Source organism: Harpia harpyja, chromosome 2 (assembly GCF_026419915.1).
Source record: "Harpia harpyja isolate bHarHar1 chromosome 2, bHarHar1 primary haplotype, whole genome shotgun sequence".
Classification (NCBI taxonomy): domain Eukaryota; kingdom Metazoa; phylum Chordata; class Aves; order Accipitriformes; family Accipitridae; genus Harpia; species Harpia harpyja.
This window is the reverse complement of record NC_068941.1, coordinates 52,728,740-52,743,005: the sequence shown is the minus strand read 5'-3', so window position 1 is coordinate 52,743,005 and position 14,266 is coordinate 52,728,740. Positions and strand designations below refer to the sequence as shown.

The 14,266-nt window shown below is 37.8% G+C and overlaps 1 protein-coding gene across 17 annotated transcripts in view; it reads right to left on the bottom strand.

Moving 5' to 3' along the window:
• The window catches only part of TENM3 (teneurin transmembrane protein 3), a 641,819-nt gene that overhangs the window by 179,187 nt on the left and 448,366 nt on the right, over positions 1 to 14,266 (bottom strand). For 9 of the 17 annotated variants that reach the window (XM_052779556.1, XM_052779554.1, XM_052779572.1 and 6 more), the window contains one exon: positions 4,638 to 4,847. The exons of the other annotated variants lie outside the window; for them this stretch is intronic. In XM_052779556.1, coding sequence (XP_052635516.1) covers positions 4,638 to 4,847 — 210 coding nt within the window. The remainder of the gene's footprint in view (positions 1 to 4,637; positions 4,848 to 14,266) is intronic. 17 annotated transcript variants of the gene reach the window in all.

The following is a 14,266-nucleotide window of genomic DNA, read 5'->3' as shown; positions in this document are numbered from 1 at the left end:
AGGTTATTTCCAACCTTCTCACAAGCCAGTGGGGTATGAAGGAGGAAATGACGTTGTCCTCTTCCTACCCTCACAGGAGCAAGAGCAAGAGCCGCAAAGGAGGAAAAGATGTCTTCAAGTCACTTGCCTCTTCCACTAACTTTTAAGACAAATCCCTGCGTGTACTTCTATTCACACTTCAATTTCACTTGCTTCTGGTGGGAAGGAAAAGGCAGAAGTAAGGAGAAGAGGAAATGGCAGACTGCTTAGTTACAGTGGTTATACATTAATTGAGATATCTATGCAGAAAAATAAAACATGATAGTTGGAGGGAAAAATCTGAAGTGTAAAAAAACCCCAAACAAACCCCTAACAAAATTCACACCTATGCTTTGCACGTGTTGCATCTAGTCATTACTGCTGCCAGGCTTGAGCATTTGGCCTGTATTCTCTTGGGTGCTTGTACAAAAGCAGAAGGTTCTGACTTTGGCTTCTTGACATTGTGGTGTGATAAAACAGTAATCATTCTTGTATGACAGATACTTTTGTCTAACCTCTCCCATCAAATTCTAATGAGTCACCATGAACTTAAGTCCTCAGATTACGTTTATAGAAGAATTATGCCACAGAACATTTGGTGTCTGCAGAGTGAGATGTCCTAAAATGAGACCTCTGAATATGAAGAGTTCTTGTATGTTATCATTCAACCAGCCTTATTAGATTATTTTTTCTCTTTCACAAATTGACATTCAGAGTTGTGCTCTAGATTTCCAAATTTTTTCTCCTTGCAGGAAAGCTTAACCATTTTGAACTGAAAAGCCCATCAATCTGCAACTCCCATGTGGCTGGAGCAAAAACTTGTTTATTGTTCAAGGATCTGCCAGGTGATGCACAAGGACAACTGAAAAACATTTTATATTATATTGAAATTTTTTTCAGATCTTCCCATCAGAGGAACTATCATCACAACCTCTTATTAAGAAACATGAGAACCTTGTACAACTTCAATGTTCAAATACACGGTACAAATGCTGCTGTGAAATACATCTTTCTCTATTTTGCATTTGATGATTCTGCCATAATATTACCAATTTAGGGGGTAAAAATCCTCAAATCTGAATTTCTAATTCAGACTCTCCATCTCCATTGTCAGTAGTAAGCATTAACATTTAACTATATCTTTTCTTCATAGTCTCTGCTTAACCTAAGAATGTAGCATTGTATTTCTCATTTTAATACATCTGTGTTGAAAGATAAGCTACTACTAATTTCAATAAATTCCCCTCCAAATTCTGACTAATCTATAATTTTTGGTGGAAAAAGGTTAAGAAGCTTATCAAGATACTTAAATACAGACTTTACATGACTTCTATTGTTCATAAGCAGACTTTATTACATAAAGAAACCCTCTCCACCTCAGTCACATTCAAGAATCCTCTCCTCCCAGCTCCTAGTCCACTCTCCCTCTGCTTAAACAACCATTCCTCTTCCCTGCAGACATATTCGGATACCCCTGTTTCTTATAAACCAGTTTGTTGTTCTTTCTAAAACCAACAAAACTAGTAAATTGTTCTGAAATCAGTAGACAAATAGGCTGACTGCTGGAGCAGAGTCAGTATACTGAGCTGCACCATGGAGGAGAGGAACAAGTAGAATAAATTGGAGGTGCTATGTAAAGGAACAGTTATGACTGACGGTCCTAAAATTTATCTCCTCCTGAATTTTGCAACACACTGCTTTTAGAAAAATGAAATCATTCCTAGCAAACTGTCCATAACAGTCCTCACTTGATCTGAATTTTTAAAGCTACCAGCAATACCTCCACAAAGACCTTTTCTTCTCATGTGGTAAGCTTTTGATAACTGATTTTAGCACTTCTCACTTCTCTTTTAGCTAATTCCTCAAATGAAAGCTAATTCCCATTGGTTAACAAAACAAACTAATCAAACGCAAAGTCTTAGATTAATATAATTCCAAATACCTAATCAGATCCTTTAAATTTTGAGGGAGTTGATCAAATAAACTACATTGATCAAATGAACTCAGCCTAAAGGAAAACAAACAGATCTTTGCATAGACTAATGAGAGGATAATTTATCTTGCTATTCACATAGAGTCAATATAACTGAAACCAGTTCAATAATATAATTGTTTTCGGTCAGTACCTTTTATATCTTAAATGCTTCAAAAGTGATCCCCACCCCTGCCAATATAAACATTGGACAAAGTTATCCAGAATATGGCACTGGAGTTATTTCGTACTCATTAACATTAGATAGCAAGGAAAGCTTAATTCATCCAGATGCAAAAAAAAAAAAAGACAACTGGCAAAAAAACCCCTTCCTTCTGTGAAAGTGCTACACATGCTGTAGTACTTACCATTTTAGCTAAAGAAAATACAATACTCAAATAAGACTGTACCAAACGCCACAATTAAACGATAGTTACTCTCTAGGGTAGATTTGGGGAGATCCACATACTGGTAAAAAGGCTACACAACAATGCAAATCATTGAGTAGAAGAAAGTTGTAGCTAACTTAGAAATTATTAGCTCAATTATTAAATTCTGCACTTGCCTGTTTTACAAAGAACACATTTTTTGCCCATCAATAGGCCAACAGGATAAGATATGAGAAACCAACCATAAGCAAATCAACTAGATATTCCAAGCAGTATTCCTGTACGTGCTGGATGAAAGCATCCTTTCTTCAAGTAATGCAAACCCTGATCCTGCAGCTGACTGCAGGGACGGAAGCTCACTACCAGAACACCTATGGTCTTCTCCTCGTCCAGCAGAGAAACAAACAAACCCTACTTAAATTATGGCAATCGCAAATATAGTATCCGTGGTTAGCAAGTTGAAGCACTTCTAAAAACAAGTCTAATCTTGCGGAGAGAGAAAGATCATTAGATGTATTATTATATGACTGCCATCACTACTGGATTATGACTGTATATATATCATTGATTTAATCCTTTGACAGCAGGAAGCAGAAACTGCAAGCACTTCTATTGCACAAATACACTGAAGGGGCGGATCTCAGACATCTGCAGATAGAGGAGACAGGGGAGCACAGTGGGAAGAGGGAGGGGAGAATGAACACATACTTACAGAGTATATTGGGCTTCCCTTCTGCTTAGCTAAAGTCCTACCAAGAACAACTCTCGCAATGTACACCACAGCGTTAACTTCTGTCCTGCTTGTTATCAAAAACACCCTTATTTGCCCTGCTAAAAGGCCAAGATTTGACTTGCCATGAGACCAGCTGAAATTATTTTGCATAGTCTGGGGTGAAAGGGGTTAAGGAACATTCCTCAAGGTTGGCAAACTCAGACTGGCAAGCAACTGTTGAAAATTTCAAAAGCAGCAAAATGCTAAAATCTAGAGGAACGATAAACACTTACTAGCTTCCTAAGAGGCTAGGAGGTGTAAGGGGTTCATCCCAACTATTCAATATTTTTAGCAGCTTTCTCTTGCTTTTGCATTTTTCATTTGTAGAGGAAGGGCTGGTGGATACAGTAATCTAAATGTATTGACTTACTGAACTAAACTAGACTACCTTTTGGATAAGCATACATTTTCTAACAGATTTCATATCCCTAGACATAAAGGAAAGGAGACATCTTCATAACACACCCTGATTATGACAATGTACTACCATATTTTTTGGAGTTCTTTACAGATTAAATATTGAGCAAGTTGAACATGCAAAAATAAAGTTATCACGGTTAATTTTAAAGATCTTAATCCAAGCCCCTAACATGGCCCCCCCCCCCCCCCCCCAAAAAAAGCTGTCAAATTCACATACACAACTGCTCTTAGAAGATTGGCCTTTTAGACACAACACCAAAGTTGCACTCAAAACTAGAAAGAGAAGCTCAAAGCTAATGTTTTTGCACTGCAGAATAATTCTGTCCAACCAATTGATATGCAATCTGTAGGAAAATATTTCTCCAAACCCCCTCTAGTGGTTCATCTGTAGGAGAGTTCTTCACAATCGAAAGAAATGGTTCTTATAAAATTAAGAGGCTTGTTCCAAGCTTTGCTGATCTACTCGGGAAAGGCTGTGAATTAACAAATTATTATTCCAGTCTACCTACCCCAAGAAATCTGTTTGATCATACAACAAAAATGGAACCCTGCAGCTATTCTCTCACTGCACAGCTCTCTTCCTCTAGATCTCTTTCCTCAATCTAGAGTGCCCTATCAGTAATGTACAAACCCCGTTCTCCTGCCTGAGGGAAACTAAAGGAACGGCTGGAACCTCCTGAACTTGATGAGGTAGTAAAAGATAACTTTTACATTATTCTGAAGCTAAACATCATGACAGTTTAACCAGCTTCAGCCTACCCTTTAAAAAGTACAACTAAAGGCTAGTCGATTGCTCCAAATTACATTACCTAATAAATCATGAATGGCTATTGCTTCATGTAAGTATTGCATTATAAAATAACTTAAATGAGCTTTTATATATTAAAAGTTACTTTCTACTCTTGCTTATCCTACAGTAAAGTAGAAACATCATTTGCGACATTTAAGGGAGAATCAGTTTAAAATATAAAGTCATTTTGATATATTTAATTTTTATTAGGCAATTTTGTAAGAGGATGGAAAATAAAAAGGTATTCAAACTATGGACAAAGTGTCCTCTTCTTACCATGACCTGGGACAGACACTGAAATAGTACCAGTCTGTACTAGATATGAGCTGGCAGTATAGTCCTCATCTGTATCAGAGTCCTGAACTGGCTGGCTGGCATTATTACTTAATAACCACCTCTGGTTGTCATGGAGATTGGGTGATGGAGGAGGGGAGTGTAAATGTTCAGTAACTGATGGACTAGATGAGGAGGATGGCATGGGAGGACCTATGAAAAAAAATAAAAACAATTTAAAATATGGGTCAAGATATCACATGAACAACAAACCATTTATTTTTTGCATCAGTGAAAGGTGAATAGTCTACTTCCAACAATAAAAAAAGATGGACAAAGAAAGTATGACAATTCCCTGTAATAAACTGGTTTAAGCACTTTAGAAAACATAACACAATGCCACAACTTGCTATTTCAATGGACAGTGTCTATCACTACCTGGAATTCCAATGTCTCTGCAACACAGAATGACAGAAACAGGTGCCAACTGAAATGAAATATTTGTTGTAAAATCATTTGAAAAATACAGTGTTTTTCTATTTTTTCAAGCCTTTAAGCAGAAGAAAAGTACTGAAATACAAGGTTGCTTCTTTCAGTGGGACACTCCTGTCTAAAGTCTACTTATGGAACAAAATAATACAGATAAGCAAAGAAACAGGAAGAGTTTTCCAAGCTCACACATACAGGGAAACTCACAGCCCTAAAAACTTCTGCCATATTCTGACAGGAATTTAAGTTTTTAGCAGTGTTTCTCAGACACATACACTATTTAAAACCTACTAAAATGTTTCACCTGTCAAACTTGAGTCCATCTGCACAAGTTGTTTTAAAACATGTATACGCAATAACTACATCCCATTTCTACATCTTGAAAGTACCATAAAGGCATCATAGAGGAAGACAGATTTAAATAAAGCTTTAGGATATCATAACAATGCATTTAGTTCTTCAATGAAACAATAATTAAACCCAGTAAGCAGCAGAGAAAGAGTTACCTATTTTACCCAGTGAATATATTGGTTCTTTACAGTATTTTGTCAGCACAGATCTAACTCTGAAAGAGTAAGACTGCTGGACTACTTTTCAATAAAGTATTATGTTGCCTGTAGGTAGGAAATTATACCAGAAAATGAAGTAGCTTTATTCCATACTTTATATTAAAAAAATTAGATTAACCTGCATGGATACCATTCATAACTATAAATCTACATTTAAATTAAAGGAGAAGAGAGTTTTTTTTCCATCATATAATGACTTGTTTTTGTGGTAATCAGTAGTACAGTTATGCTGGAAAGGTGCAGCACCCCTCAATGTTATATTTGAGTTTAATACAGTAAATCATATTGGCACCAATAGCTTGAATTACCTTCCCTCCATCTCCCTTGTACACTGCTAGAATCACGCCGATTTTTAATTTTTTTTTTTTTTGCTTTCATATTCAGTTTATCCCATCACACAGTATCTTAAAGATCTCTAAAACACGTTGCTAAGTCCTATCCAACTGGTTTCCCTGCAAAGAAACCCGTGACAGCCTCATCACAAACTGTTTGCTTAATTCTTTCACATGTCATTTACCTCTTCTTGTAGTGAACAGCACAATATATATTATTACCAATTTAGGACTAGGGTTTGGTTCTGGAAGGTAAGTGAGCACTTACTATTACTCAAGTAACTCCTGTGTGAAACCTAAGGTTTATAGCCAGGGAAATAACAAGGATGGCGGAATGACATTTTACAGGGCTCAACTTGTGAATTTGGAAGGAGAGTGTGGGCACATTTTCAAGTTCAAAATAAAGTATCACCTGATTTTTTTGCTGCACCTTGATTTTTTACATTGCTTGCTTTGCTAACCTGGATTTGTAGTTATTTCTCAATGGAGTATTTAATGCATTATTTATAATGTACCCAAACCAATTTAGATAGCCATTATATTTCAGTTTTTGCGTAATCCAAATAATAGTTATAAATAATAGTGGTTTTTTTCCAAATACAGATTAGCTTTACAATTTTTATTTTTTTTAGCTTAGAACAAATCTCCTTTACTTGGTTTGGACTTCTCTGACTAGAGAGGAGAGCTATAGTAATGTGTTCCAGATGTATATCGTCTGAAGCAAATCAGCATCTCAGAAATACCTATAGAGCTTACGCACAACACTGTTCTCAATATGCTTCCTCTTTCCTTCTCAATTTACACTCATTAAATTTCACACACAACAGAGCCTTGATTACGCAAACCGTAATCATACAAAATATTCTGTTGCCTGAAAAAGTGTCATGGCCAAGGTCCCTTAATTATTTTGTAAATTCCCTCATTTATCCAAATTTATTAATTGTCTTAGTGCTACGTGGCTAGTTGACACTGCACTGCACTGCACTGATGAGTAGCCATCCGGAAAGAGCATCACTTGGGTGCTCCACCTCACTGAGTTTCTCAGTTCAGAAAACACTGTGTGTCAGGCGTGGGGTGGAAGTGTGTGGGGCTATTAGCAAAGCTCCCACTACTACACTCAGTGGGGATAGATCTCTACTACTGCAAAGTCAGGTGGTTAGGGCTGTAACACCACCAGGAAATTATGCAACTTTGGTGATTTGATTTTTATAAATAAACCTAATCCTGGCAGGCAGGTCCTTCTTGTCACAAAGTTAAATGGTCTGCAGAGAAGAGCGAGCTGGTTATAGTATGAGCCAATTCTTCACAAGAACCCTAGGCCAACCAGCTGGGATGCGTATTTCTGTACAACTTCATCCAGCACTGGCAGATTTCTGCAGTGAGTTCCTCTTTGATTCCAAAGTGAAAAGACGGATAGCTATCTCTACTGCCATTTATAGAATAAGCTACATGTTAAGAAAAATATACTTAACACACTAGAAAGAGGGATCGTAAATGATGCGCACATTCCTCTCCAATTTTTTTTACATGGCATGAAAGGCATTTAAAAATATTTGGTCATATCTCTTATTGAAGTCTTAACAAACACATTTATAAATTGCAAAAATCAGTAAGTATGACAAAAGCCAATTATATCGATTATAACCCTTTTTGCATACAACTTGGAGGCACATAATGATGCAAAGCATATTTCATACTAAGGAAAACCACAAAAAAACAAATATTGATTTTTTTCCCCGTTCTGCTTCTTTTGGTATAGACTTAGCATAAATCTCTGTTCTTCTGCTTTGACTTTCTTGCCCATACTTTAAAAAAGCAAACGTTCTTGTTTTTATGATGTGACTTTGATATAAGATAGTAAGGTATTTTTCATGAGAAAGTATACTGGGCTTAAGAGTACTTAAATCTTATCTTTTAGGTTAGTTATGAGGATAAACACACTTTAATTTGTTGGTATTTTCATAATCAAAAATACATAACTTTCAATTATCTTTACATATGTCCAAAAAAATTATCTCACATGAAAATGCAAAAAAGATTTGCAGCAAATATAGGCAAACTCCAGCAGGAACGGACTCAATATAGCAATATGTGAAGATGTAAATAAATTTGCTAAGGAAATAATATGAGTCCCCAAAGAAAGTAAAACCAAAAGAAAATTGGTTGCAAGAACATTAACAAAGAAATACACCTGAGCTAATAATGGATACCTTAAATACCTATGTACAAGGTAATTATGTTAAAAAAAAATTGTACTGTTCTGTGCAAAGATCAGCACTGATCTAAAAGACCGTATAAAATAAAAATTGGAAGCAGAGCTGATGTCACATATGGAAAAGCTGAAAGGGACAAGTATAAGTGCAACCCATAAAAAGATAGCAAATAAACAATGGGGAAGACTGCCATCAATGGACTGGTAGTAATGGGAGGCATAGGGATGTGTGGAACTTTCTACATTAGAGTATATTAAGGCTTAAGTAAGTCTAAGGCTGAGCCTCTGGCAATCGCTGCTGCCTAACACCATGGGACTGAGAGCAGAGAAGTAAGGGGGAGCTACTGCAGAGCATGGGAAGGGCCAGGGCGAGTGCAGGGCAGAGCTGTGCCTGCAACCCCAGAGCCTCAGGGACACTTCTACCTGGCCACAATCCACAGCTTACAGTCGTGTACAGGTTGCCTACACTCTTTCCCTAAAAAAAAAAAAAAAAAAAAAAAAAAAAAAAAAAAAAAAAGCCATCAGCAGCACTTAAGCTTATTTATATTGTATTCTAAAGAACGAATCCAACAACTGCTCAGCTTTTGTCTTTTATCTGTCATCACATACTAGAGAACCACTTTGGTTCAACACCAATGGGTGCGCAGATGAATTACATACTCCATCTTCACTAGATGTATTTTAGAGAAAATAGTATTGGACACTTTTTGGAACATGGCATTTAGGAGAAAAGTAGGATGGAAGAGAAGCAGTAGTAATGATCTCCTGCTGTTGCAGGGTGGGCAGGCTGGAATAGATGACCCAGAAAGTTTCTGCAGAGCCCTAAAATACATGCACTTACGAGAAGTTCCCAACAGATTCAAACTCTTTGAACAGATACATTTTGGTGGCAATATGACACCAACAAGAAAGGAAAAACATTGTTTATTTTCTTCTGTAATTATAAATCTACACATTCTTAAGATCATGTTTTAGTTCAGGAAAGTCTTTGTTGCTTCATGAATTTCTTTAATGATGAACTTTTGTTCACATATCTAGATTATTTCTCAAAACCCAGCATTATCAATTCACTTTACATAAGATGTATTGCGAGTTACATACTTTACAAAAGTAATTTCACTATAAAAATTTGAAGGGCCATTATTTTCATCTCAATCAGGATGCATAAATCCTGTACCTAACTCTTACATACAACTTCTGATAGCTGCTTAAGGCAATACAAGAGTAGACATCTCTGTTTAGCTAGGGCAGAACAGTGCATTCTTCCTTTCACAGTCTTGGCAGCCTTTGTCACTAAGACTGAAGAAGAAAATTCCTCTATCTGCATCTCAAAGAGAGGGGAAGAGTCTTATTTTGAAGTTAGTGTTAAAGAGTACTTACTGACTTCAATGTCAGTAAGAAAATGCTATTAAATTACAAATTACAAGGTAGGTATCTCCTTTCTTTACTTAGATTAATGGGTTTTTTTGCTGGTGACTTCATGAAATGAAGATTTCATGTTATTTTAAATGGCACTATTATGTCATATAAACCCCCAAACATACCACATACTGTGGAAAAATGTTATACATATAATGGCTCACTAACAGTAGCTATATGTGTCCATTTTGTACTTTGCTCCTCACAACAGGAAAAGACAGGTTGCTTTTTTTTTAAATAAAACTGTTAATGGGATCTTTTAAAACAGGGATGAGACAGGCAGTGGTTTGTGAAGGTCAGAAATAACGTGTCTTCTGGCTAAATTAATTAGAAACCCAAACCCTTTCAAACAGGCAGAAGGACACTTATAGCCCTTCTGAATCAAGCTGAGATGAATCTTTGCAATCTGTTCTAGGACTTCCCAGCGTGCTGAAAGCTGTAACACACTCTTGTTAAATAGGGCACCTATACCCTCCTAACAAGTTTACTGATTGCATCCCTAAGTTTCAATTTCCAATGTATGACACGTAGATTGACCCAAAAAGACCCCCTAAAAACCCAACCCCCCACACCTCATATGTACAGCCCTAAGCAACCGGATTTTGGACCTCTTCATCTCTGCATGTAACACAGTAAGTTAGTAATAAGTGAGTTTTAATTGTAAACTCATTTTTTATTATGGACTCCCTGTATGCTCTCCAACCTGTATGACTTGGCATTGGCATTTATCTCTCTGCTGGATACTGCAGCCTTCTGCAGCCAACCTGCAGTGACAGTTATCTCTTAATTAAAACTCTACATGCAAATAGATCTATTGAAAAGTGTTGTGGCATAGCGCACAAAGCACGATTATTTATAACCAACACAGTTCTTTTTATCTACTTATACCAGAGTCGACCGTTGTAGCTACTGTGAAGATCTCCCCAAGGAAATACATGCATAGATGGTCTTTCAAATATATACACATGCACATATACACATACATAAATAAGACTGTATAAATCCATCACAGCAAAAAACACTCCAGTGCAAAGAACTACGTGCCAAGCATTCCTTTAAAAATAAATGCTTTCAAATACATAAGAATGATGCTTGCAATCTACTGGGGGTTTTCCATTTAATTGGTTTTGTTTTGCTTTGTTTGTACACATAACGGATAATGACCCTTTTACCCCCGAATTGGGAAGTGTATTTTCCAAGTTTCAAATCCCTCTGAGTGCCGATGAACTGTGATTACATCTCAGATGCAAATCTTAAATACAAATGACAACTACCTTTCCTAGATTTCCTTGAAACATTATTACTTCTAAACAAAACAGGTGCATTATCTTGACATGTATTTTAACTCACTAAGTTGCAACTGTTTCTGTAGACTGCGAAAGCTGAAAATTTACAAGACTATAATCACAGGACATTGATTTGAAAACAAAAGTAATCCATTAGAAAGCAAGAGAAATGCTGGCCTGAAATACTGTAATTTGTTGGTTTGGTTTTTTTGTGTGTGTGGTTTTTTTTTTTTTTTCTTCTTGGAAGTGTAGTATAATAACCACAGTCTGTAATACAACGCTTGTAATTGTCTTCTGAAAAAGAGAAAGATATCTTAAGAAAAATGGTTATGCATTAGAACTGACACTCATTTCTGAAGCAAACACTTTGTGTTTTGAGGCATTTTGGTGGTTTCAGAAATTTAACAGCTGCTGCTCAGCAGATTGCTAAATGAAAAGGAGTGCCCTGTTCTTACAGGGGTCAGACTGCACGATCACAATGGCTCCTTCTTCAATCCTGAGTTCAGGCAGTGCTCATCTTCACTTTAAATGGGAGTTTTGTCTGTAAAGAAATTGCAGAATCTGAGCCTTAACTGACAGATTATCCTAACTGAAGTGCATTGCTCTCACTACCTTTTTTTATTTTTTATTATTATTATTTTCAAAAGGAATTACCTCATAACAAAAGAGCCAGGTGCAGAGCAAAGGTCCACTCAGCTAGGCAGAAAGTTCATGAGCTGAACTAAAAACTCAAGCATCTCTAGCATCCAGGTTTTATTTTTAGGAGCTATTCTGCTCAACTCAACTGAACCTTCCACTTTATTTCCCCCAATATTAATTAAAAGTGGGCATGCAAAATGTTGGTAGGTGAACAGAGAGCTATTTCCAGAAGAGTGAAAATCTCATTCCACTCAGAAAATAATTTTAGAGTGACAGGTCTCCATATTTTTAGAAGAAGATGCCTAATTCTTTTTTTCGGGGGGAAAGTGGGTTTTTTTGGACAGAAGCAAGCAGATGAAATCAACACCAGATTGCAAAATGTTTCGATTAACTCGTATCTCCACTTGAGACATAGTTCTCACACGAAAATGTCACCTCTCCATTTAGAGCATCTGCTGGGATTCAAGCTCCTCTGCCTTGTGATGAGAGCCTCATCCAGCTCAGCCACAGATTCAGCTGTACAAGTTGCATGCTCACAGTTTTGGCCAAGCCACTACCACTTGCCACCAACTCGCAAGCCCTGGCAGCAAGCACATGGCAGCTGGAACATCATGGTGCTGGGACTGTGCAGGCAGGGCAGCTCCTGGGGTCCCCATCTGGACCCTGCATGGCTCGGCCACAGACCTGGCCCCTTCCTACCACAGCCACCGAGCTGGTGCCTGCTCAAATCCGTCCAAGTTAGAGGTGCACGGTCTCTCTACACGCAGGCACATATGCACAGCTGCATACCGATGCAACGCAAAAGGCACCCGTTTGTGGCTAATGACTTCTGCCTCAGTCACAGTCCTGCACTGCTGTGCACATCTGCCTGGGCTTACTGCTTCATTGACCACTACACAGGGGTGGGAGAGGGCAGGAGAGGTCTCTTGAGTGGAGGAGATGTGCAGCCAGTCCTTCTCTCTACTTCCTATTCACCAATTCATGTGCAAAACAAACAACTAAGCATCACACAGTGCTGTAGACAGAACCCAGCCCTTCTCAAAAACCTGCCAGGATTTTCACATTAAAAACCCCCAAACTACAAACTCACTACAGACACAAGCAAAAACCAGGAAAAAACCCACCAGTGGTGGTTTTTTTGTTTTGTTTTTTCCAGAAATGGAACTAAGCATCAAAAAAGCAGCTGGTGGTATATACTATAATTGGTGTAAGGAGCATAGCCACTCTCAGTCTCTGTGCGTCTTATATTCACTCAGTGATGAGGCTTAAGAGTTTACCAAGTTTCCACTCTCAATACTGGCCTTTGTAAAAGACTGTATATTTTTTCTGGATGCTGATATTCTTTCAGATAGCAATTCATAAAGAGTAATTGCCTAAAAAAGTAACCTTTGAAGAAATGCTTCTTTTTTCTTCCTATCCATGACTTTTTATTATTAGAGGTGAAATGGATTGAGCCATGTCACATCTGGTTTATCATTCTTCCAGCGTGACTCTGTGGTAGCCTACGTACTTTGTATTTTCAATGTTGCTTTGGGCTAAATTAGGGGGGGCCGGAAAAAGTCTTTTTGGAATAGGACAGGAAATGCATCTTGAAGAGCACAAGAGAACTTGGGGGTTTTTTTTGTTTGTTTTTTTTTTTGGAAGGGAGTGGGGGAGAGGCTTGTTAAAGAGAAAATAAATCCTCTGAGAATGACTCACAAATCATTCAGTTTTCAGAATCAGGTAATTTCCCACCCTCACTCCTCCCACCCCAGTAAGAAGTAGTCTAAAGAGGAATCAGAATAAATACTAACTAACTAAATTTGGTTTTCTTAATTCTACCAGGCCCTACATGAGAAAAGCAGTCAAAGCAATAGTAGGGATGCCAGTTTTGCCTACTTTTGCTATCAGTGCGGCCACTGCCTTGCAGTCTGTTATAAAGGGAACCACATCTTTGAAGCAAAGCATCCAGAGAAGCTCTTAATGACATTGGATTGCCTATGCTTGCACACCACAGAATATGACTTCTTTCCTTAGAAAGGAACATGGCAATTTAAAGAGATTTTGATAGAACCTAACAAAGAGCAACAAACTGCTGAAAAGTGTTCTATAAACCTCATCTATAAAAATTGTATCTTAGTTCTCAATATTCAAACTAGTCACTCTTTTAGTGTGGTTATTTATATCCGTAAACTGCATTTTTTTGACTATTTGCTACTTCAAAAGATCAGGGCTGTAGCATAGCAAAGGAGGAGGAAGATGAGGATGGATGCAATGACTGCTGCCATCTTCACCAGCTCCTGACAGAAAGCTGCCCCAGGGACTGGCACACGCCTTGACCTGAGCTCCCTGCGCCTCCCAGCATGGCCCTGCAAGGACCAGCATGCCGTCGGGCAGCCACCAGAACGAGCAGCGCTACTGCCAGAGCCTTCCATATGAAATAAAACATCGTGCCCTGCTACATCCTACATTTTCCCAATAAAATAAACCAATAAAATTTCCCATAAAACTAAAGAACCATGTGATGCTTACAAAAGCCTAAGTTTAGCAACGAGAAAGGAGAAAGCAGTCCTGCTAACAAAACATCAAACTTGTTTAACCAGTGAGAAAGTCTTGAACTTCATAGGGTTCATACACCTGAAGGTAACACAACTGAGTAGGTATTTTTGTTAGTTCTTCATTGCTCCATTTTCAAAACACCTTCCCT